At 44.4% G+C, this 24,940-nt stretch overlaps 1 protein-coding gene across 4 annotated transcripts in view; it reads left to right on the top strand.

Moving 5' to 3' along the window:
• Window positions 1–24,940, top strand: part of EFNB3 (ephrin B3) — a 74,145-nt gene that overhangs the window by 19,263 nt on the left and 29,942 nt on the right. The window contains exon 1 of one of the 4 annotated variants that reach the window (XM_042476817.1): window positions 22,847–22,944. The exons of the other annotated variants lie outside the window; for them this stretch is intronic. Coding sequence (XP_042332751.1) covers window positions 22,943–22,944 — 2 coding nt within the window. The 5' untranslated portion in view covers window positions 22,847–22,942. Of the gene's footprint in view, window positions 1–22,846; window positions 22,945–24,940 lie in introns of those variants that run through there. 4 annotated transcript variants of the gene reach the window in all.

Genomic DNA, 24,940 nt, shown 5'->3' with positions numbered 1-24,940 from the left:
CATGCCAAATCTATTGTCTCTCATTCCACTTTCTGGGGGAGAAGATGCCAGTTCGTAGCTGCCAGTTTGGCCCCAAGCAGTTGGAAAAGTCTTCCTGGTGTTTTCTGCCTGAAATCTCCATTTTTTGTTCCAAGTGTTTGCCTGTGGTTTGATGCCACGACGCATATGGAGAGAAATCTATAGCCTCTCTTCCTCAAGGCTACCTTTTGTGTTCTTAGGAAGAGTAGTCCCATTCTCCCCAAGCCTTTCCTTCTCCATTCTAAACAATCTCCACTCCTTCCATCCCTCCTTATGCCTTCTCTTCTCCACTCCTCTCAGCATTTGTGTTGTTTGGTGCCCTTTTTTGAATTCTGGCCAATTATTTCTCACAAGGGATTGCAAGCCAGCTCCTTATCGGGTGGTTTGCTGGCGGAAGCAAGTCTCTCTTCTCTTTTTTCCCTTCTTTCTTTTTTGCAGATGTTCACAAGGGCTAGGAACCTTACATCCACCCCCTTCTTTTTTCCAAAGGAAAAGTAAGATTCCATTCTTGCAGATCAGCAGGATTTTGCTATTCAGGTGGATTTTTCACAAGAGGCGTGCAAATCGCTTTTTGTCATCTCCCAGGAATCTCTGGTGTCATCACCACATTGACTGATTTGCATTAATCCCATTCCTAGGTGCGTCTTTTTCTTTTCCCCTGCTCTAAAAGGTTGCTTTGCATTATTCCTTTTTATGGGGAAGGACATCGCTAATGGTACATCTAGCAAAACAAGAAAGTAGTACCTGATCAGTACTGGTCAGATAAGAGGAGCAAGCCAAAAGGATCTCTTGCAATATTTCTGAAGAAGTCATCCTCCTGGCCCCCCTCCTTTAATTGCGCTTTCCCCGAAAGGAAACCTTTTAAGAGCTCATCCGAGGAGGAGCTCTGTGGTGGTAGCAATGGTTTGAAGACCAATAATGTGCTTCAGGTGGGGCACATCTGTTCACAGGTGTCGCAGAAAGCGCATGAAGGTTCGACATGTGACCGTAAATCCACCTTCCTGTTCAGCCCTCAACCGCTTTTAAAAACTGGTTTCCTGCCCATTTACAAACCGCAATACGTTAATTCTCTCCCTCCACTGTGCGCACAAAATGGTGCAAAGTGCTGGGGGCGAAGGCTACATGGCACACCTCTTTTTTTAAAAAAATATCCTTTTTAGATGCTCTATTTAGTGCTGGGTTGTGGAGATGATATTTTGGTTCGCTTCAAGACTTTTGGCTCAGTACCGTATGGAATTTGCAATGACTATAAATGATCATGTTCTACAAAGGGGAAGGAGGGATCTTTTCTTTCTTTCTTTCTTTCTTTCTTTCTTTCTTTCTTTCCTTCCTTCCTTCCTTCCGAGAGTCTTTATACTTTTCTTTCTTCTGCCATGTTCGTACTTAAATATCTGCTGATGTGCCCAGTAAATCTAAGCTTTCCCCTTTTATTAAAATCGACAGTTCTGTGTCCTGGAGCCAGAAAAGGCTCAGCTGTCGTTGCAACGGCGTCCCTAAAGAATTCTCTCTTTTACGACGTTGAAATTCCCAATAAAATGAAAGTAGCAAATAATTGGATGGCCCTAATCAAACTTGGCAAAGATGTTGTCTGTGTGGCCTCTGTACACCAGCGTTGACCATTCACTGGGAGAAGATCTCTTGTATCTTCTCCCAAGGTCTATCCATAGTACAGTAGTTGGGTACCCAGAAACAGAATATATCCATGCAAACTCTCTCTTCCCAATAATTAACACCTGGCAATGTTTGAATGGACAACCTCTGTACATTTCAGTGGGATTTGGGACAGTTGGGCCTCCTTGTTAATTTCTGGAAAGCTGCGTATGGGCACATGTATCGTTTTTGAATTTCTGTCTCAGGGCAGCTCAAAATCAAGAGCAAATGCTTTCTAAATTATTCAAGGGAGCAAACTAAGGCCTTGTCTACACAATGAAAATACTCCTTGTGCCATTTGAATAAAATGTATTCTGGCCACACACAATTCGAAGGAGTCCTGACTTTTTGCACAAACACCACTGGGAAAGGCTTCATTGTTTTTACTGGAGTATCTATATGTATCCATGAGGATGCACATTGTCGAATGTGTGGCTGGCCCTCTGTTTTGCATGGATTTGTATGGCTGCACATTTTTGGCAGAGAGAGGGCGAATAGATGTGAATTGGCACAGGAAAGTGATGACAAACATTGATGTGCATGTGCAAAAATCCACAGCAATTCACGTAATATACTTAGCATGGACACTAGATCTAAGAGACAGTGCTACAGAAGGGAAGGGAGATACAATCAGTTGTCACATAAGCAATGTGGTGACCGCTGGCTTACACTGGCCTTTTAAAAGGACTACTAGAAAATGACAAGGAGGAGGAAAGGTAATGGCCAAAGAATGAAACCTACATGTTCATAGGCAGTATATCTCTGTGATCACAACCAGCTGTTTGCAGCAAATGTGTGGGTTGCCTTACTGGTGACATCCAGATGTTATAAACACTAGTGGAGATAAAGCTGTCAGATAAAATGGGCCCTCTCTCTGACCCAAGAAAGGGATTTTTCGTGGCCTCACAGAGCCTTCAACTAGTAGCCAAACTGGTGGGGATATGCGTTCTAGTCCAACGCCAGATACTGGTGGGATTGACTAACCTAATTTAATTTAGACCCTCTACTCCTACCCTTTCAGAAACTACCTCGGCCCTACCCTGAGTAGTATTTTAATTATTTGCAAAATATCAACCAGCTACCCCAGAGACAGATTCATACCAAGAAAAAGTACAATTTACATAAAATTATAATGCTACCGTGATACAATCCTATCAATTGAAACCAGCAGCCAGGGCCTTGCTTGAAAGCTGAAATATACTTTCTCTAAACGCTTGTTGAGGAAGGATTAGCGAAACCCGTTTGTCGATCCGTCCAAAGAGAAATTTAATTGGGCGCAGCTTCACCCCCCCAATGCCCTACTTGTGCACCCAAGAAGTAAAGGGGGGCAAAAATGCCAAATTGTAGCCCTTTTTCATGAGGAACGGTAAATCGCCCCGGCTCGATTCAAAACCTTTGAAACCAGGTTGCAACTGCCCAGTCTGCTGGGAATTTACCAAATGAGCTGGAGCACCAGTTTCCCTCTCTTGGTCTTGATTTTTTCCCCTCTCTTCTCTCTTTCTTATGTGCAAGGGGAGAGACAAATCATCTCAGCATTGTGTCCAATTGGTCAATCACCACTTATTGTGCAGGAAGAATGGTGAAAGGGGGACCTTTATTTGCAGGATACATTTTCCCTCCGCTTCCCTTCGGTGCTTGTTTTTGTCTCCCTGCGCTCCCCTCCTCCAACCTTTGTGCAATTCAAGAGCCCCCTTGGAAACCAGAGCAGGAAGGGGGCTGGTGAAGTGCCATCTTGTCACCTGTGCGACATGCGTCGAAGCAAAGGAGTGAAGGCCCAGCCGCCCGATCGATGCTCCCAAGGCACTTAAAAATCAGTCCCCTCTTGTTAAATCAACAGGCAACTGTTCGCCTGATGCATGCTTCGCCACACTAATCGGGCTTGGGTTTGTGTGAGGTTCGGCAATGGATTTTGTGCAGCTGCACCTGGCAAAAGGAGAACTGGAAGGCCCTCTGTGTTTCGGAGAAAAGATGGGAAACATTTGGATGCTTTTCACAAGCGACACGGAGGAAGCCATTTCCATCACTTCAGAAGTCCGTATTATGGAGATAGCTTTAGTAGGCCAACCTTAATACAGTCGGCCTTCTGTATCCACAGATTCTTTATCCGTGGATTCAAGCATCCCCTCCTTGAAGATATGCACAAAATTATTTGAAATATTGTATGACGTCTACGTAGAAGGAGTAAATGAAACATAAATGATTTTTGGGTTTAGACTTGGCTCTCCATGTTATCTCATTATGTACAGATATGCAAATACAGGTATTCCAAAATCCGAAATATTCTGAAGTCCAAAACACATCTGGTCCCAAGCATTTTGGATAAAAGAGATTCAACATGTCTATGATTGTATCATCCCAGAATATGAATCACGTGGAGATGTAAATGATGAACTGGATCCCCTTTTTCTCATGTGATTCTACTCCAAACCCCAGCGGATACCAAGGTCCTACGTTACCACAAAGTACAATAACATCCAAAATCCACAAAACAGTGATACCTTTACTGGGTCATCCAAAATGCACAAAATCAGTATCACTGTTTTGTGAATTTTGTATGTTATTGTACTTAGCTACATGGCTATCATGGCTGCCCTGGGTATGTTTCCTAACACCACAAGATAGGCTTTGAATGGTACTTTATGATCAACACAGCTTTCCCTGAATTTTTTTTATCTGAATGTGCATCATATTTGTTTATTGTTGATGGCCAAAAGCAATTTTACACTAAAGGGATATTCTTGTACATGCAAGATTCATGTTCAAACAACAGACATGGTGTATGTAAAATATGCCTATAATTATAATTCTGGTCACTGGTGAAAATCACTTTGCACAGACTGGTTGTTGCCAGTCTGGCAGGTTTAGTTCAGACAGTTTACCACTGCTGTGTTGCTGTTTTGGAAATGTATTTTATGTATTATCAATACAGTGGGCCTTTGATGTCTGCTGGATTTTGGTTCCAGGACCCCTTGTGGATACCAAAACCTGCAGATGGTCAAGTCCCATTACATATACAGTAATGGCATAGTAAAATGGTGTCCCTTATATAAAATAGCAAAACCTGGGTAATATCTTGTAGGCAGGGAGATATTTTCAAGCCGTGGATGCAGTATCCATAAATGTTCAAGCCTTATATAAAATGAAAAAAATCAAGATTTGCTTTTTGGGATGGGGGGATTTTTTTCTTCAAGCCATGCATAGTTGAATCCATGGATGTAGAATTTATGGATGCAGGGGGCTGACTGTATTAGTAACACAATTTTTGCCTTTAATTTAGCATCAGTTGATAACCGAATGCCTTGTGTGTACAACCATGACATACAGTCCTAATGTTAAGCAAGGTAAACTGGACTATCGGGTGCCGTTGTGTGTGTCCCCATTCAAGGAAATAAATGGTCAGTTCTTTTTAGTGTATTGTTCTAAGCTTTTCAGATAGCTTTGGGGGGAGGTGGAATTAATTTTTTGGATTTTCTGCCTGGGCCACCCCAAATCCCCTCTGCTAAGGGGCCATGGTTTTGCTAGGCACGGCCAGGGAGCTCAGCCCGCAGAAGGTGGGCTAGGGAACGCGGCACAGGGAGCTTTCCAGAGGTACGGTAATTTTGCTGACAAGCAGACAGGGATGGCTGGTGCTGCTCTTGTTAATTAGGTCATGAACAATTTGGAACAGTTTGATGTTAAAAATGTGATGCGAGAGACCGTTCGATAGGAGTTTCAAGAACGAAATGAGGAGCGGAGTTGAGGAAATGCACACACAGGCATTTCGTATGTGCTTCTCTAACCCCCCCCCCCAGGTTATATAATGAAAAGTACCTATAAATACAAGATATACACACACAACACACAAAATAAAACAATAAAATGCAAAGTCGTCTTCCAGCTACCATAGCTGGCTAATCTTGCACTGGAGCCCTGGCCTAAGAGTTCTGCACGCATGATGCATTGATGCTTAATGGCACCCTCTTTTTCTCAGGTTCTCTGACCCCGAGTTTAGGGAAGGGAAGGTCGGCCTCTTTTGCTGGGTTTATAGGAAATGAGTACATTTCAGAGAGAGGACAGGCTATTTTCGTGTCTTGATGGGAAATTTTCCTACCAGGATTTGGCCCCAACCCATCAGGTGTGGAGGGTGGCCTCAGCCATCCTCACACATTGGATGCATCTACATTGCAGAAATAATGCAGTTTGACACCACTTTAACAGCCGTGGCTCCATCCTACAAAATCTTGGCATTTGTGGTTTTGTGAAGCACCAGCAGCCCTCTTTGGCAGAGAAGGCAAAAGACCTTGCAAAACTGCAAAGCCTAGGATTCCATCGGATGGAGCAACAGCATTGAAAGTGGTGTCAAACTTCATTCTTTCTACAGTGTAGATGCACCCTTAGACTCTTTGGCTGGTTTGATAGGAAATCAGTATAGTTTCAGAGAAAATACAGGCTACTTTCTTGGCTCAGTGGGAAGTTTTGCAACCCAGCTTTGCCTCCTGGCCCATCAGATTTGTGGGATGAATTCAGACTTATCTCTCAAGATGGAGGCTCTAGGGACCAAGTCATGCTATTTTGTTCCACTAACCGAGATGGGCGTAAGCTTTTGGGAAAAAATTCTGCTGTACAAATCTCACCGAAGGAATTGTTTTTGATATAAGATTGTTTTGTTTTAAATGAAACAGATTGCTATATCAGGTTGCAAGCCCACACAATCTCGCACACACACAACCATCACTTTTATTTTGCTTCCTCCCTCCCCATCAATGTTTAGCTTGCTTTCCTTTTACCAGAGAACTCCAGCTGGCTAACATAAAATAAATAATCAGAATAATATCAAAGTGAGATAATAAACTAACACAACAGACAACAGAAGGGGAAAAACAACAACAGCAGCTCACTTGGAGACATAGAAGAAAAAGATCTGTGAATGCTTTCTTTCACATACTTCTTTAAGAAGTCATATTCACCGGACTGGAAGGCAAGATGGAGTGGCATTCCTAAATGGCAGTGCCATCGCTGAAAAGATCCTGCTTCTTGTAGGCACCAACCAAGCTTCAGCCACTGGGATATTTGGAGCATAAATACAGATTTTGAACAGAGTATAATGGTAAATAGAAATAGGAACAAGAAGACCTTAAGGCAGGGGTGGGCAGAAGGTAGATTATGATCTACTGGTAGATCTCTAGATTATTTGCAGTAGATCAGCCAGGGTTCGTTGACTCCCATCTCATTTCTAAATCACCTTGTTGGAATCCCTCAGATATGGAGATTTTTACAAGTACAGGTTGAGTCTCCCTTATCTGGTTTTCCGAAATCCCAAATATACCGAAAACCAAAACTTTTTCATGGGTACCTGAGAGAGTGCCACCTTTGCTGTCTGATGGTTCAGTGTCCCCAAACTTTTGTTCTTTGCACAAAATTGTTCTAAAAAACCAAGTGACATGTATAAATGTAGATGCAACATAACACGAATTTTGTGTTTAGACTTGGGTTGCAGGTCCAAGATGCTCAAGTCCATTACGGTATATGCAGAGAGGTAGTAAAATGGTGTCCCTTATATAAAATGGCAAAATCAAGCTTTGCTTTTTGGATTTTCAAAAAAATATGTTTTTAAGCCATGGATCAGTAGATGCAGAATGCATGGATATGGAGGGACAAATCTATGTCCACTTAAGGGATTTAGGTCAGAAGCCAAACGCCTTAAAGCAAGGGTCAGATCTGGTTTTCCTGGTATCGTCATCTTGCCTTCTGGGCCTCCCCAGATGGTAGCTACACCTTCTTCCTCATGACTCCATCACTATATTAACATCCCAGCTTTTGAGTTATTTTTTCCCATTGAAGTGCCTTTTGCAAGGCAAAAGCTCTAAGATAAATGGTACTGATATATGGTACTTTTGGTCCCACGCTTTTGCCTGTGGCTCTTTGTCCATCACTGGCATGCATGCCTTGCCAATCTCACCATGAATATCTCTGAAATCCATCTCAACCCTCAAGCTGAAAGAATTTCCCCAGCTCTTTCTTGAAAGGTAATAACTAGTACAGTCAGCCCTCCATATCCATGGATTCTTTATCTACAGGCCGTCCATGGCTTGAAAATATTAAAAAATATATATCAGTTCCAAAAACCAAACCTTAGTTTTCTGCCATTTTGTATAAGGGATACAATTTTTCTACTCCACTGTATATAAAGGGATGACAGAGGATTAACTGGAATTATCCCTGCCAAAATGGGACAGTTGGGAAGTACATTGTCCGCTTCCAGTCCCTTCCTGTTGTTAGTGATTGCAGGTGAAATTCCCAATTCAATACAACCCCCGTATGCATGGGGGAATCGGTTCTCAGACTTAGCACAGATAGCAAAAATTGCAGATAAACCCTATACTTCTGCTGGAAGTTGACAGTAGAGTTGTGCTGGAGGACTCCAGATGCTTAAAGAGACCTTTTTTCCTCCAGACGCGGATAAGTGAAACCATGATTGCTAGTTCTGCACATACAGTACTATATTCATTCTTGAGGAGCAAAAACTTATTTAGCATCCCATGGCCCATCAAGTAACCAAGTCATGCTAACTCCCAAGTGACTAATGTACACAGTAACACACTTTTGGGAAGGAGACGACTCCAGGAGCAGTCCGGTGGTCGTGTGTCATGCGTGAACCTGATCCCAAAATAACTGGTCGGTGTTAGCTAATGATGGAAATGAATGAGGAGAAGAATGAGATCGGACTAACAATTGGAATTCCTCCACCTGCTTTCTTAAACCAAGCTCTGAATTTGGATTACAGATTTGAAACGGTCCATTTATTTCCAGGCTACCATACCGCTGCTCCTCCTCCTATCTTAAATGGACAGGTGGTGACCAGGCAACCAATAATTTGCCTGTGGAATCGATACGAATCTGTGTGTTCAGGTACTTTCAGATGTCAGCCTATTGCAATAAATGTGCTCAGAGAAAGGATGGGGTGGAGAGCAAAATTACCTTTTCTAGGATGAGGGAGAGGTAATGGCCTCATAATTTTCCAGCCTTTAACCAGGGTTCCTTTGTCCTGGAACCTCATGGAGCTTGAACAGAGCAATCCTCCTGAACTTCATTGCCCTCCCAGGATGCTGGGCTATGTAGTCCATCACATCAGGAGAGCATCGGGTTGGGGAAGTCTTAGAAGACCGCAGAAGAAAGAGGGAAAAGTTGCATTCAACCCAGACTGTACGAAGAAGGAATGTTGTTATTTTTGTTATTTTTAGGCCCTTGTCAGATGTCCAAGTATCCCAATAAATTAATAATTCAGAATAAAAAAATACATAATACCACCAAAGTCACCAAGAGCACAGTTTTAAAATGCAACAAGGATGGTGTCAGCTATAAAGTAAGTAGCAGTGGAATGAAGCTTCCCTGGCAGTCTGTGTGCAATAAAAGCAAGAGGGACAGTTCTCAGTAGCTTGTCTTCCTGCATCTGGTGCCTTGCCCACTCACCACTGTGGGTGGATGATGGACCTGCCTAGCAATAAACGTGTAACTTTTTTAGTTTTGTGATTTATGTATTTATTGTGTGGTAACCCAAATCCAGGGCTGTCTGCAGCCAGCTTGCTTAACTGTATTACCTAAAATGTGGGATCTGGCAATGGATATGGAATTCACAGTTTAACACCCTGGAAAAAAGCAAGAGTCCAGCCCTTTTCACTGTGGAGATAAGCTCCAGGACATGCAAATGTATGCAAAAATGTAATTAACTTGCATCGGTAGTACACAGGTTACTGAATCCAGCATTTCTCTGTGAAGGATCTGGTTGTCTCAGCGGAGAATTTACACCTCCCTGGTGTCATGTTTGGAAGCCAAACCTGTGCTCCCAGCCTTTTTGCAGAAGGTCAGCAATGGAAGCCCCTGCGCCAGATCCAGCCCTCAAGGCGAAAGAGAACCATTTGGCCCAAACAGCAGAACTTGCAGCCTTTCACCCCTCATTAATTTCTCAAAGGAAAAGTAGTTGCTGGCATATGTCAGTAAACCATTTGTTACCTTTTTAGACAGGAGAGAGAGGGAAAAAACCTTACAACTGTTCTGATTTGGTAATTGTTGTGCCTTCAAGTCATTTCTGATATATGGAGACCCTAAGGACAATTTTTACAGGGTTTTTTTTTTTTTTTGGCAAGATTTCTTAAGAGGAGGTTTGACATAGCCTTCCTCTGAGGCTGAGAGAGTGTGACTTGCCTGAAGTCACCCAAGGGGTTTCATGACCCAGCAGAGAATCGAACCCTGGTCTCCAGAGTGTAGTCCAACACTCAAATTACTATGGCACACTGGTGCATTCATTAAACCAAGTTTCACTGTTGATCAAAGCAAGTTGAAATGTCAATGAAACCAAGTTGAACTGTTTATTAGGTGAAGTGTAACGATCTGTTAAAACAAATTTAAATGATGATGATACATGTTGAAATGTTGTTAAAGTAAGTTTATACAAGTATGTTGATTGAACCAGGTTTTTGAGTTAACGGTTAATTAAAGCAAGTTTAAAGGTTGATTAAACCAAGTTTAATTGTAGCCCAATGCTCCAACCATTCCACCACGCTGGCTGATTTGGAAGAGACAGCCCCAATTAATTCTCTGCCACCCTGCTTTTTCAGCAGCTTTTAAAAGGTCCCAGTTTCTCCCTCCTCTTCCCACTTTACCCCTTGGTGCTCAGTTGGCTTCAATTGCTACAAACTGTGTTCAAAAGTAGTTTGCACTCAACTAAGGGGCTATACAGATCAGTGGCATGTAGCCCTCTTTTTCACCCTGGATCGGTGCTGCAGCAACCGCACACAGCGGCACTGATCCGCTCCCTAGAGGGAGTAAAAAGAAGCCGCCCCAAGCAGCTCCCTGGAAGGGGTGTCATAAGTGCTGTGGCATGGCGTTATGAGGGCCCTTCTATGCTGTGCCATTTGGGTGCTGTGGCAGAGGTGCATCATCATGGCACAGCCCGTCTAGAAGGGCACATGCCAAAATGGCACTCAGGTGATGGCATAAGGGCTTAGAACGGTCGGATGCTCAGCCCTCACCCTGCGCACAAGCCGGCACAAATGCCAATCTGTATAGCCCTAACTCAGCAAGGGGGAGATGAGAGGAAAGTCCAGAATCTTGTTCTTAGAATCATAGAACAATAGAGTTGGAAGAGACCACAAGGGCCATCCAGTCCAACCCCATTCTGCCATGCAGGAACTCTCAGTGAAAGCATCCCCAACAGACGGCCATCCAGTCTCTGTTTAAAGACCTCTAAGGAAGGAGACTCCACCACAATCTCCAAGGGAGTTTGTTCCACCGTCAAACAGCCCTTACTGTCAGAAAGTTCCTCCTAATGTTGAGGTGGAATCTTTTTTCTTGTAGCTTGCATCAATTGCTCCAGGTCCTTGTCTCCAGAGCAGCAGAAAACAAGCTTGCTCCATCTTCAATGTGACACTCCTTCAAATATTTAAACAGGGCTATCATATCACCTCTTAACCTTCTTTTCTTCAGACTAAACATCCCCAGCTCCCCAAGGCGTTCCTCCTAGGGCATGGTTTCCAGACCCTTCACCATTTTAATTGCCCTCCTTTGGGCGACTACTTGGTTCTTCCAAGTAACCTTGAGCAAAAGCAAACTTCTGCCACCACTCCTAGCCTCTGTTTTTTTCCTCACTGATAACTTTTGCCACCCCACACTTTGGGATCGCTTGGCCACAAGTGTCCTGGTTTTCATGTATGAAATGTTGGAAGGGTATGGAGAGAAAGGAGAGCCAGTGTGGCGTAGCAATTGAGTGTTGTACCACGACTCTGAATACCGGGGTTCGATTCCCAGCTCAGCCATGGAAACCCACTGGATGAACCTGGGCAAGTCATACATACGCTTTCAGCCTCAGGGGAAGGCAGTGGCAAACCTCCTCTGAACAAAACTTGCTAAGAAAAGCCCACAATAGGTTCGCTTAGGGTCACTTAAGTGGGGAAATGACAGGAAGGCACACAGCCTTCAAGGGAGAGAAAGAGCCATCACACTTTTTTGTGCTCCATATATTGTGGTCCAAGTGTTTGGGTCCTGATTTGCACAGAATCTGTGCAAATTCTGTGAACTTGCAGCCTCTCAGTAGCATAACCTTCTTGTTCCTTCTGGTGCCAGGCAAAACAACCACTCTTTTCCATCTCTCTCCCAGCCTCCCTTATCACTCTTCTGATGTTGCAAAGCCTTATCATCCTATCCACACCCCTGAGATCATCTGCTTCTCTCAAGATCCAACATGCCCACCTCCCCACCTCCAATCCCTCTTCCTCAAAGAAGGCCTTCATCATCCATTTAACCTCTTAAGGGCTTAAAACCACACACATACACACAAAACAAGGGATGGGGCTGTGATGTCAGGCATGCCACCCAGGCTGCCTCCAGGCTCTCCTGCCCTAGAAATTGACTGGAGCATTCGGGAAGAGCAAAAAAACACACCCTAAAACCTCAGAATAAGAATCTAGGACCATTTACTCAGCAAAGATTTTCTTGCAAACCTCAAAATAAGAATTTATTCAGCAAAGATGTTCTTGCAATACCTTTGCTTCCTTCTGTTCTGTTTTTGCCAGCCTTAGAGATGTCTCTGAATCCTCTACCCATCCTGACTGATAATTTGATGGGTTCTGAACTGCATCTACACTGCAGATTTAATGTGGTTTGACATCACTTTGACTGTCGTGGCACAGTGCTATGTTGTTGCTGTGTGCCTTCAAGCCGTTTCTGACTTATGGCGACCCTAAGGCAAACCTGTCACAGGGTTTTCTTGACAATATTTGTTCAGAGGAGGGTTTGCTATTGCCTTCCTCTGAGGCTGAGAGAGTGTGACTTGCCAAAAGTCACCCAGTGAGTTTACATGGCTTAGTTGGGATTTGAACCCTGGTCTCCAGGGTCATTGCTATAGAACTCTAGAATTTGTAGTTCTGTGAGATAGTTAGCTTTCTCTGCCACAAGAAACCTCCAATCCTAGGATTCCACAGAATGGAGCCATGACAGTTAAAGTGGTGTCAAACTGCATTAAATCTGCAGTATGGCAGCAGCTGTTTTTAGTGCTTGGGATTATGGATATTTTATTTTATTTATATCCCACCTTTCTCCTGGCATCAGATCCAAGGTGTCTTGCAACAAGGCCAAGATAAAGCTAAAAACCTGATAATAAAGATGCTTAAAACACAGTTAATAATGATATCATATTAATAATATATTTAATTTTAAAAGGTGCAGAATCTTTACCAAACATATCATTAAAGTGGTTACTAAAAATAAGTCACCGAATGGAAATGGATAAATGAACAAGACTATTAAAGGAAAAGACAGATAAGGATGTAAAAAAAGACTGGGAATTGTTAGAACAATATATTAGGAAGCCAAAACCCTCAGGGATAGCTTGCAAAATAAGGTAGATAGGAAAAGAAAGAATAGATAGTAGGATGTATTAAATGTTCAGTTCAGTTGTGTAGAGTTCTGTGTAAAAATACACAAATTGAGAAGCAAATATTAATACAGAAAGAACAGATATTGGGAAGGGAGGAAGTCTTAATTTTAATGGCTGTTTGCTATTGTTAGAGTCTTTTCTAGATTGTTTCCTTTGTCTGGGCGTATGTATGTATTTGTCATTGAAGAGTGGTTTGATGCTGTAAATATATATTCATCAAAAATATATATCATTCAAGATAAAAATATAGCACATACACACCCATAAAAATTATTCCCAGTAACCAATTAACCATAAAATGCTTGTTTATATAGGCGTTTATCACACAAAGGAGATCGGGAGTTTATCCTGTGAATATTTCAGAAAAATTGCACAATTATGCGAAACGATTTCACACAACGTTGCACAAAACCCGCCATTAAAGTGGTCACAAAGCAGCTTTAACACACATCTTTTTTACTTTCGGGATTTCAGCGACAATGCATTTCCGATATCACTTTATTTGCGCAATTGCATGTGATAACCATTTATACAATTACTCGCCATTTTATTTGTGGGATGCTTTAAATGCGCTTTAATCTCTCTTTAATGCCGAAATTAGCCCCCGTGTGATAAACTCCATAAAAAGGACTTTGCTTGCCAGAGAAAAGAGAGCAGAAAGGGGGCTAGCCTTCCTTGGAAGGGAATTCTCAGTCCTGGGAGCCACCACCAAGAAAGCCCTCCTTTGCGGTTAGGACATCTGGTCACCTTGGGCACCAACAATTTCTCAGGTGGGAACAAAGGAGAGGACCTTCTTGGTGACTGCTCCCAGGCCCTAGAACTCCCTAGATAGGCTAGACTTGGCCGTTCCCTATAGTGTCCTTTTGCTGACAGGTGAAGTCTCAATGGGCCTTTGGGAACTGACCACTTATTGGGAAAGTGCTTTGGGCAACAAATTGTATAGTCCACATTTATTATTCTTGCAAATGTGCTTGTGTATTACTTTTAATTTTATTGACAGTTCAATGGTATTTTTGCCATTGTATGTTCTTTTGGGTGAGGGCCAGCATGGCATAGTGGTTTGAGTGTTGCCCAAAACTCCAGAGACCAGAGTTCAATTCCTAGCTCTACCATGAAACCCACTGGTTGGTCTTGGGCAGGTTACACTCTTTCAGCTTCAATGGAAGGCAATGGCAAGCCTCATCTGAACAATTCTTGCCAACACACACACACACACACACACACACACACACACACACGTTTTTCTGGAAGTGACCCCTTCTCTGCTTTGGTTTCAGTTTTTGCAAGTCTCTTATGCATCCTGGAGGTGTGGGAAAGATGGCACGTGAATTTAAAAAAACAAAACAGTATCATTATAATGTCAGCTATAAGGCCTCTGGCACATGGACCATCATGTGCCATTTTTGGTACTGCTACCCAGCCATTCCTGGTATTAAAACATGTAGAATAATATGTATGAGAAATATGACAAAATGAAGTCTTGGGAAAGAAAGAGATAAAAGTGGACCTGGGGTGGGAGAGAGCAGCAATTATTTGTGTGGCTCTAGATTTCCATGCATCTAGAACCATCGTTGGTGTCGTACTTTGAGCATTGGACCATGGTCTAATCTGTGCTGCATACAGTTGAACACTGCTTTAACTGCCATGGCTCAGTGCTATGGAATTGTGCGATTTATAGTGTGGTGAGATGTTTAGGAAAGCCAGTGTGGTGTAGTGGTTTGAGTACTGCACTGCAACTCTGGAGACCTGGGTTCAATTCTCATCTCCTCCATAGAATGCACTGGGTGACCTTGGGCAAGTCACACTCTCTCAGCCTCAGAAGATGACAATGGCAAACCTTCTCTGAACAGATCTTGCTAACAAAACCCTATGGTTGGTTTGCTTTAGGGAATCCATTAGTAAGAAACAACTTGAAGGCACATAGCGGCAACAGCAGTGAAATATTTAACCTTCTCTGTCTGGTGCCACAACAAACTGCAAATCCCAGGATTCCATAGCAGTGAGCCATGGCAGCCAAAGTGGCATCAAACAGTATCATTTCTGCAGTGCTGATTAGATCTATGATTCCGAAGGGTAGGGTTCGAATCCCTCCTTAGCCAGGGAAGCCATTGGGTGATATCCTCAGAAGATGTCAGTGGCAAACCACTGCTGCAGAAACTTGCCAAGAAAACCATGTGATAAGTTTGCCATAGGGTTGCCATAAATCAGAAACATCATGAAGGCACACAATAACAAAGCCTTGTTTACCAATCCATCAGGTGAAGCTAAGAAAGGATCAGAACTGAGTTTGGGGCCTGGGTTTTAGCTTTGGGCGGCTGTGCGCTCAGGCCTGCCTGCCCCACCTCTGCCCATCTGTCTTTTCCATCTGAAAATTCAAGCGGAAGCCAGGGAAATGCACCAAAGAAATGTTGGGAATGTGGCCTGGGGAGCAGGAGTGGAGGCGGGGGAGTTGGCAGCAAAGGAGGCAAGTTCGGGCTGGGAAAATCCTAGGGATTTTTGCACAGGTGTGTGAGAGCGAAGGAGAAAAACGTGAGCGAGCAGAGAGAGGGAGAGAAAGAGAAAGAGGGGGGGAATAAAGGGAGGAAAATGTGCAAAAGAACAATGCCAAGGTGGTGCCCAAGTGATGCCACCCTCCCCTTGCCCACCCAACTTCTTGCATTCAGATTTGGATAGGAATCAAGATTGGTATGTGGAAGAAAACACAACCTGGTATAGCACTCCCTATTTTGCGGCCTTCCAGATGTGCTGGGCTGCAACACCCATCATCCCCAGCCAGCATGACCATTGCATAGTGTCCCTTTTCTAGTGATCCATTGTATAATGTTCCTCAAGGTGCTGGACATTGTTCTTCTTATACCTGACTCAAACCTGTGGCCTTCCAGATGTACTAGGATGCATCACACCCATCATCACCAGCCAACATGGCTGTTAGTATAATGTTTCTCAAGGCAGTGGATAGTGTTCTTCTTATACCTGACTCAAACCTGTGGCCTTTCAGATGCGTTAGGTTGCAACACCCACAATCCCCAGCCAGCATGGCCACTTATAATGTTCTTTTCTATAGTGTTCCTCATGGTGATGAAGAGTGCTCCTCCTATCTCTGACTTTTCCAGGTTAAACTTCTTAACCTGCAGCCTTCCAGATGTGCTGGGCTACAACACCCATCATTCCCAGCCAGCATAGCAAATGGATGTTTAAGCTGTGAAAGTCAGGTATAAGAGGAATGCTGTGCACCGCCTTGAAGAACACTATACAATGGAACATTATAAGAGGAACACTATACAATAGCCATTCTGGCTGAGGATGATGGGTGTTGAAGCCAAACATTCCTGGAAGACTGCAGGTTAGGAAGTTTCACTTGGGAGAGTCAGAGATAAGAGGAACACTATCTATCACCTTGAGGAACATTATAGATCAGAAAACTATAAGAGGAACACTATACAATGGCCATAATGGCTTGGGATGATCCCTTAGTGCGCATGCATGAACTGCCAAACACACAGAGAGGCTGAAATAGTGACACTTTTGCTTTCTCATGGTTCAGTGTACGTAAACTTTGTTTCATGGACAACATTATTAAAAATATTGTGTATAAAATTATCTTCAGCTATGTGTATAAAGTGTATACAAAACATAAATGAATTTCATGTTTAGATCTGGGTCCCACCTCCAATATATATGTCTGTGGGGGTGTGGGAGTGCATGTGCGTGCGTGCGTGCGTGCACATACATTCCAAAATCGGAAAAACTCCAAAATCCACAACCCTTCTGGTCCCAGTTATTTCGGATAAAGGAGACTCAGCGCATGGATGTGTTCCTGTGCATTTCTTCTCTGACAGAAAATTTGGTACCGGGAGCAGAAATAACATGGAAAAAAATAGGGAGAGGTTCTTGCACTACAGAAAGGAAGAACAGTTCTAACATGTTTCAACAAACTTTTTTTAAATCCCAAATTAACAAGATGCATGTCTGAAATTAAGCAAGCGGGTCAGGTGAGCCTTGCATGAGTAAACCAAAACATTCTGAGCCTTTTAGAGACCATTTGAAAGCTCTTTCCAAGGTCAACTAGGGATGACTTTTTTCTTTCTTCCACCAGCCTCCATTTTTCTTAGGATTTGCATTTTGGTTATAAAGTTTCTCGATCCACGCATTTTTAACATGCGGGGGGGGGGGTTAGCTAGTGAGGCAGGCTTATCTTCTCTAAGTTTTGCAGTTCATGCATGCTCAGGAAGGGATTTTGGGCGCTGTTCACGTTGCATGTTACACTAGAGTCAGATCAGCTAGGCTGCATTCGCACTACAGAAATAATCCAGTTTGACATTACTTTAACTGCCATGGTGCAATGCTATGGCATTTTAGGGATCGCCAGAGCTCTCAGTCAGAGAAGGCCAAATATTTCACAAAACTACAGTTCTCCAAATTCCATAGCATGGAGCCATGGCAGTTAAAGTGGTGTCAAACTAGATTATTTTTGCTGTGTGGATGCAGCCCTAGAGGAGAATCCCTTTCTTTTCCGTCTCAAACTTTATCGTATTGTTTTTGTTGTGGTGTGCCTTCAAGTCCTTTCTGGCTTATCACAACCCTAAGGCAACCTATCATGGGGTTTTCTTAGCAAGGGTTGTTCAGAGGAGGCTTGCCATTGCCTTCACATGAGACTCAGTGTGACGTGCGCAAGGTCACCCATCGGGTTTCATGGTTGAGCTGGGAATCGAACCCTGGTCTCCAGAGTCGTAGTCCAACACTTCAAGCACTACACTACTGCAAACCAAAATATTTCTGAAACCAAACATTTGCCATCCCTCCTTCACCAGCCAGTGCCTATGCTAATAAAAGTCTTTAAGCTAGAGAGAGGAGGAGGAGGAGGAGGAGGAAAAGTTGGAGCTTCTTTGTCAGAGGCTTTTTTACGTTATTCCTGTGCTAGGAATATAAAAACAGAAGGCGAGGGCTGTGTTTGGATTCCTTTCCTTTTTTTCTTTCTGTGGTCAGACTGCAATTAACTAGAGGATCTATTTAGGACTTTGGTTTCTGCCCTCTCAGGTGAGAAGCACTAAAATACTTTCCTCCTCCCTGCAACTGAAAGAGTGTCTTTCCCCCTTTCATCCCCCCTCTGCTCCGGCCAGACAGTTTCTTGGTTTCTGATCCTTCTCCTCCCATCCAGAGAAACCAGGCCAGTGACCCTGCCTACCCCAGCCCCAGCTCCAGGTTAATCATTGCCAGAAGATGTAAACCTCCCTGAGATCCAAATGCAGTGGCTTGGAAAAATGTTAGACGCTCCTTCAGTGCAAGCAAGAGAAATACCAGCACAGAGGACCCAGGAGTCCTGAAAAACACAAGCTTCCCCCTTCCTGCCTTGCTTTTCAAGCACTTACGGGCTCCTCTCCAGAGGCAGCTCAGCCTCCGGCAAGGAATCCTACATCCATTACTGCCCACATGCAGGACAGGATTCGAACCAAGTATTACGTCTGTGTAACTGCATTTTTATAGGCATTGCATCCCCTCCCTGGGCTAGTTTTTCTGGCTCCCCCTCCTTCACTGTGCTCCTACTATTTAGATTGTAAGTGCCTCAGGGGCAGAGACTTGCCCGATTTTACCAATTGGGTTCGTTAAAATAAAGACTAATGAGTAAGGTTGCCATCTGTCCTGGAAAACCTGGGAAATTCTGGATTGAAGGGACTAAAAATGTCCCAGCTGGTTGGACCTGCTGAAGCAGTAAATCTCAGATTTCTCCTTTGTTGCTGGCCAGTGGGAAGGGTAAAATGTGGCAGTGGCGATGAAGCAAGAAACTTTGCTAGAAGACTGGCACACTCTTCACACCATTTTGGGAGGAGGGAGAAGAAGAAAAAAGAGCTCTTAGCTTGGTATTGATACTAATGTTGAAATATTAAAATGCAGTAATTTATGTGTTGGATTTGTATAGTCAGCAATGTGTTGAATTTGTATAGGAATATGGCAACCCTACTAATGTGGAGGGCTACCAAGATGGTTAAAAATCTGAAAACCTTCACGTCATAGAATCATAGAATCACAGAACTGGAAGAGACCACAAGTCCTATGAGAACTAGCTTAGGGAGTTGGGTATGTTTGGTTTGGAGAAGACTGAGAGGTGGGGTGATGTTGTTGTGGTTGTGCATGGCGGCCATGAGGTCGACTTAGACTTATGGGGACTCCTTGAATAAGAGACCCCCAAGTCACCCTTTCATTCACAGCCCTGCTGAGGTTTTGCAAATATAGGGTTGTAGGTTCTCTAGTTGAGTCTACACATCTGGAATGCAATCATCCTCTTTTTCTACTGCCTTCCACTTTTCCAAGCAGGGTTGTCTTTTCTTGTGAGGCGTGTCTTCTCATGATACGGACAAAGTATGACAGCCTTGCTTCAGACAATCTTGGCATGATTTCTTGTTTGTTGTTGTGTGCTTTCAAGTTGTTTCCCACTTACAGCCACCCTGGCTGCAGCTACTCTGCAGAAATAATCCGGTTTGACACCACTTTTTGACTGCCATGGCTCAATGCTATGGAAATCTAGGAGATGTAGTTTGTTGTGGCACCAAAGCTCTTGGTCAGAGAAGGCTCAATGTCTCACAAAACGACAAATCCCAGGATTCTGTAGTACTGAGCCATGGCAGTTAAAGTGGTGTCAAACTGCATTAATTCTGCAGTGCTGATGCAGCCACAGTCCATAGCCAGGCTGGATGCATACCCACTTGCTGCACCCCAGAGGCAGCTGCATCTCCCTGTGCCCAACAAATGCCCCCTGCACCAACCACGCACCTCCTTTGCAGAGGTGGCAGCTGTATGTCTGCTTGAAACAAGGAGACACTGTGCGATGCAGGCCTCCTTTTCTGTCTCAGGGCCGGGGAGGTCAGGGGGGAGTTAATTATTTCATTTAGAAGAAGGTGCGGAGGCAATCAGGTCCGTGTTCCTTCATTGCAACCCCCCCCCCCCCATGATAGGCATCAGAAGGCGTCTTACTCCAGCGAGCTGGAACTGGAGACGGAGCAAGCCACAGGGTCACACAGGGAAGGAGAAAGGAGTGGGATCTCTAATATTTAACCAAGAAGAGGCCGATTAAATTCCTGCTTGTCCTAGGCATGAGAGCGCAGGGTCTCGGGAGGGACACGTCGGGTAATGGGACATCTGGAATGAACAGGCAAAGGGCTGGTTTCTGCAAAGCAGGGTGTTTTCTACTCATGGGGAACTGGGACTCCATTGTGTGCCTTCAAATCATTTTTCTGATTTATGACGACCTTATCATTGGGGCTGGTGTGTGTGTGTGTGTGTTTTGTGCCTTCATGTTGGTTCTGACTTATGGCAACCCTGAGGCCACCCTATACTGGGGTTTTCTTGGCAGGTTTCTTCAGTGGAGGTGCACCATTGTCATCCTCTGAGGCTGAGAGCGTGTGACTTGCCCAAGGTCACCCATTGGGCCAAGCAGGGAATCAAATGACTAAGTGGGAAATCGAACCCTGGTATCCAGAGCCCAATGCTCAAACCACTACATACTTATGAAGTGTGTTTGCATGGGATTCCATACATGCACGCACACACTGGGTTCTCTGGTTCTAGTCAGGTTCTAGACAGTTACAACATGAGTCAGAGGGAGAAACGAAATATCAGTTCCCACCAGGGCTCCAACTATGGCTCCCACAGCTCATTGTGTCATTTACTGTTACATTTGTGCAACAGGGATAAAGCAGTGTTGATGAAATGAATACCCTGTTGTTGATTGTTAAAGCTAATTTTGAACTGCAACTTTTGGCTTAATGAAATTGTGAGAACCTCTGTCCTGTACATGTGGGATTACAGCTTTCGGTATCGTCACAACACAAGCTTCTAAATTTCTGACTTGTGCTAATAAAGTTGTTCTTGTTTGTTTCTAATACAGAAACAAACTTCTCTTTTGAATGAGAGAAAATCCACTTTGGCCAGAGATATAGTCGACCCTCCACATTTGAAGCTTTGATTTGTATGGATTTGATTATTGATGGATTTGATTAATATGTTCTCTCTAGAAATCTCTAGGTCCTCCAGTGTAATTCTGTTGGAAGTTGACCGTAGAGTCATACTCAAAGACCTAGAGATTCCTGCAGAAAATTCTTCTCTAGGCATTTGTAGGATCTCCAGCGCTGTTCTATGGTCAACGTCGAGCAGAAGTTGACCATAAAGATGTGCTGGAGGACTTAGTGACTGCTAGAGAGGCTTTTATTTGCCGTTTTCCCACTTTCATGAAGGTCCTGTGCCTCCCAGTGTGATTCTCTGGTCAATGTCCCCCAGATGTTGACCACAGAATTGCGCTGGACGACCTAGAGATTCCTAGAGAGGTGTTCTCCCCGATAAAAAAAAGAAGTAATTTTTTAAATTTGCATTTATCCACTTTCACAGGGGTCCTGCACCCCTAACCCCAGTGAATACGGAGGGCTGACTGTAATTATATTCCTAGATAGATTCCGGATCTAACCTGTAGTCCGTGTATACTTTTGGTGACCGTGGTGGGAACTGATATCTTAGTTCTCTCTCTGACTTATAAGAGAATGGGTGACATGGGGTGGGAGGCAACAATGGCCCTCCAGATATTTTTGACCAGTGGCATCCCTGGGGTTGGTGTCACCCAGTGTGGGGGACCAGTGGGGGTGGGGATGGACTGCAATGGCCTCTGGAGAGCCACTTGTACTCCGGCATGGCTGTAACTATGCCAGGGCCCAAAGGGAAGACATTGTGGACGACCCCCCCCAGAGGCCATGCCAATTGAGAGGGGCAGTGCCCCCACTGCTGGAAAGTTGTTTGGGCTCTGGCATGGCTGCTGGGCAAACGAGAAAGGGACACGAAGCCCTTTTTTGCTCGCCCAGCAATTGCGCAAGTCCCACTGAGTGTACCATCTCTCTGGGTGTCACCCAGTGTGGTCTGCATCCCCCCGGACATTGCTAGTGATGCCACTGTTTTTTGATTACTGACTCCCATCCGCCAGCAGTGAGGGGATGGGGGGAACTGCAGCCCCACAACATTTGGAGGGGTACCCTTGGTTGCACGGATTTTGGCACGTGAGAGAAAGAATAAGCACAAGAGGAGTGGGATTTTCGTGACACCGAGAACCTGAAAGTCCTGCTGCGTAGAGCCCAGGTGGCCTGGGTCCCTTTGGATGAGCGGGAGAGGGTCTCCTCCTGCCTCCCCTCTCCTCCTTTCCCTTTTAGCTCCTTTCCTGAACTGTCACTTTCTATTCCATCTCCTCTCTTCGCCTCCCCCAATTCCAGCTGAGCCCATGACCCCATTACAGGGCAATGGCAGGGGGAGGGAGAATGCAACAGAGGGGGGTCTCCAGGAATGGGGAGCAAGGGTCCAGAGAGGGAAGGAGGAGGCTCATTCCCATGCCCCATGGAAGCAACAAGTCCTATGGACAAACCTGGACATGTTTTCTTTGTGGGTAGGGGGAGAGAATACTCCCACCCAAGCCAAGGGGAAAAAAAGAAGTGGTTAAAAAAACAAGCCCCCCCTCCCCATGTTGTTCCCTCTCTGTGGGTCCTAAAAAGATGCCCACTGCCTCCCCTTCTTCCTCCACTCATTTAGCCTTGGCGGCCCCTTCATCACTAGTTGGCATGTGTTGCCATGGCGACGGAAGGCATTTCTGCCCTCCCTTCCCAAATTACTACTAGGCCTAGTAAGGAGGAAGGAGTGGGGCCTAGCCACTTTAAACCCACGTGGAAGCCAAGGGCAAGGGCCTCAAACTGTGGGGCCAATTTGTCCTTTTAAAGAGGATGCCAGCCAGGATGATCAGATGCAACTACCATAAAGTAGAACAAGGCACTGCAAAGTGCAGGACATTCAGGAAAAAAACTGGGCATCTGCAAATAAAGGCTGAAAAGACTCAAATAAATGTAAATATGCGCTTCTTAGTTACTTTCAAAATGGAGGATATCTTGGAATTCCTCCTGGAGAGGAGGTTGAAATGTAGGACTTGTGAAATGGAGGACGTCTGCTCACCCTGATGCCAGCTGGACCTGGCATGGGGTGCAGCACCTTGGGAGGAAAGAAAGGACAGCAAATAACGTAGCCTGTGTGGGAGCATCTATTCTACACTGTGGAAATACCGTATATACTTGGTTATGAGTCGACCTCATGTATAAGTCAAGGGCAAGTTTTGGGGCCAAAAGTATGGATTTCGATATGACCTGTGGATAAGTTGAGGGTAAAATCTAAAGGCATATAACAAAATCTAAAGGATGGAGCAAGGAAAACAATACCAAATAATTTACAAGATTCTAGAAGGCATAGAGAATAGAGGAGAGTCAGTGCTTCCAGGACAGATTTTACTCTTGCCTTTCACCAGGGGATAGTTCATTCTTTTATAAGAGTTAAAACAGAGTACTTACATTGACCCATGGACAAGGCGATTCAAGTTTTTGGGGGTCAATTTTTTGATTAAAATTTCTAGACTTAGACATGAGTATATACAGTAATGTAGTTTGACACCACTTTGAGTACTGCAGCCCTTTGGATGGAATCCTGGAATTTGTAGTTTTACAAGGTGCTGAGCCTTCTCAGCCAAAGAGTGCTGGTGCCTCACTAAACAACAGATCCCAGGATTCTGCAGGATGGAGCCATGGCAGTTAAAAGTGGTGTCAAACTGCATTATTTCTACAGTGCAGATGCACCTTTACATGCATCTTCTAGACTTTGCTCCAGCAAGTAACTTCAACTATGCCCTTGTGGTACAGAAACAAAGTCTTGGGGACAGGGAGTCTCCTTGTGTATGCAAGATAGCCACATCAGTGGTTATCTCACACCCCCAGGATGCATTCCTTTGCTGGTAGTTGCACTGGATGATGGGACTGTGTATTTTGAGTCAGGGCTGGTCAAAGGTCTTGTTTGGGGTGTTGGAGAAGGGAAGCTGATGTCTTAAGTACCTGGGGGGTAGGAATGCGGGGAAGCGGAGATAGGAAGCAGTCATTTCTCGGTAGCATAATTCTTGCGCAAGTATATGGGGGTTACGCAGCCAGGTCAGCATGTGTGTGTGTATGTGTATGTATGTGTGTGTGTGAGAGAGAGAGGTGCGAGGACTTTGCCAAGGCTCTGATTTGTGGGTTGGTGGCACCAAGTTTTAATGGTGTAACCCAGTGAGAGCCACACTTCCTGCACCCCTTTAGTGACACCACTGGGCAGGGGCCCCCTTTTTCTGTCCACAGTTGATATTTTTAATACAGTGGGCCCTTGTTATCTGCTGGGGTTTGGTTCTAGGATCCTCTGTGGATAACAAAATCCGTGGATGCTCAAGTCCCGTTAAATACAGTAGTATAGCAAAATGGTGTCCCTTATATAAAATGGCAAAATCAAGGTTTGCTATTTGGAATTTATATTTTTGTTTGGAATATTTTCAAGGCGTGGATGCTTGAATCCATGGATAAGAATCTGTGGATAAGGGGGGCTAGCTGCATACAGTAGGCCCTCCCCATTCGCTGGGGTTAAGAGCACAGGATCCCTGTGAAAGTGGGAAAACTGCAAGTAACAGAAACACTTTTTCTTTTTTTTACCTAAGAAAAAATCTCTCTAGGAATCTCTAGGTCCTTCAGCACAACTCAGTGGGGACTATCACATGGGGGAAATCAGGGGATTAAAAAGCATTTTCCCGGCAAAGTCGCACGATCGCGGGGAAGATTTTCACACACATCGCAGTCTGAAAGGTCTTATCCTGGGAAGAACCAGGACTGCTTCAGCATCAAACTGTTCATGGGGAAAGAGCATTCCTGGTTCTTCCTGGGATAGGTCCTCTTAGGGGCTCGACAGACTGGCCATTAAGGCCAACCTGGGGGCAGAGTCGTGATGTGGCGTCCACATGATGCACGTGCCAACTCCGCTCTCAAACCAATGTGACAC

This window comes from Sceloporus undulatus, chromosome 6 (genome assembly GCF_019175285.1).
Source record: "Sceloporus undulatus isolate JIND9_A2432 ecotype Alabama chromosome 6, SceUnd_v1.1, whole genome shotgun sequence".
NCBI lineage: Eukaryota > Metazoa > Chordata > Lepidosauria > Squamata > Phrynosomatidae > Sceloporus > Sceloporus undulatus.
This window is presented reverse-complemented; position numbering and strand designations above follow the sequence as displayed.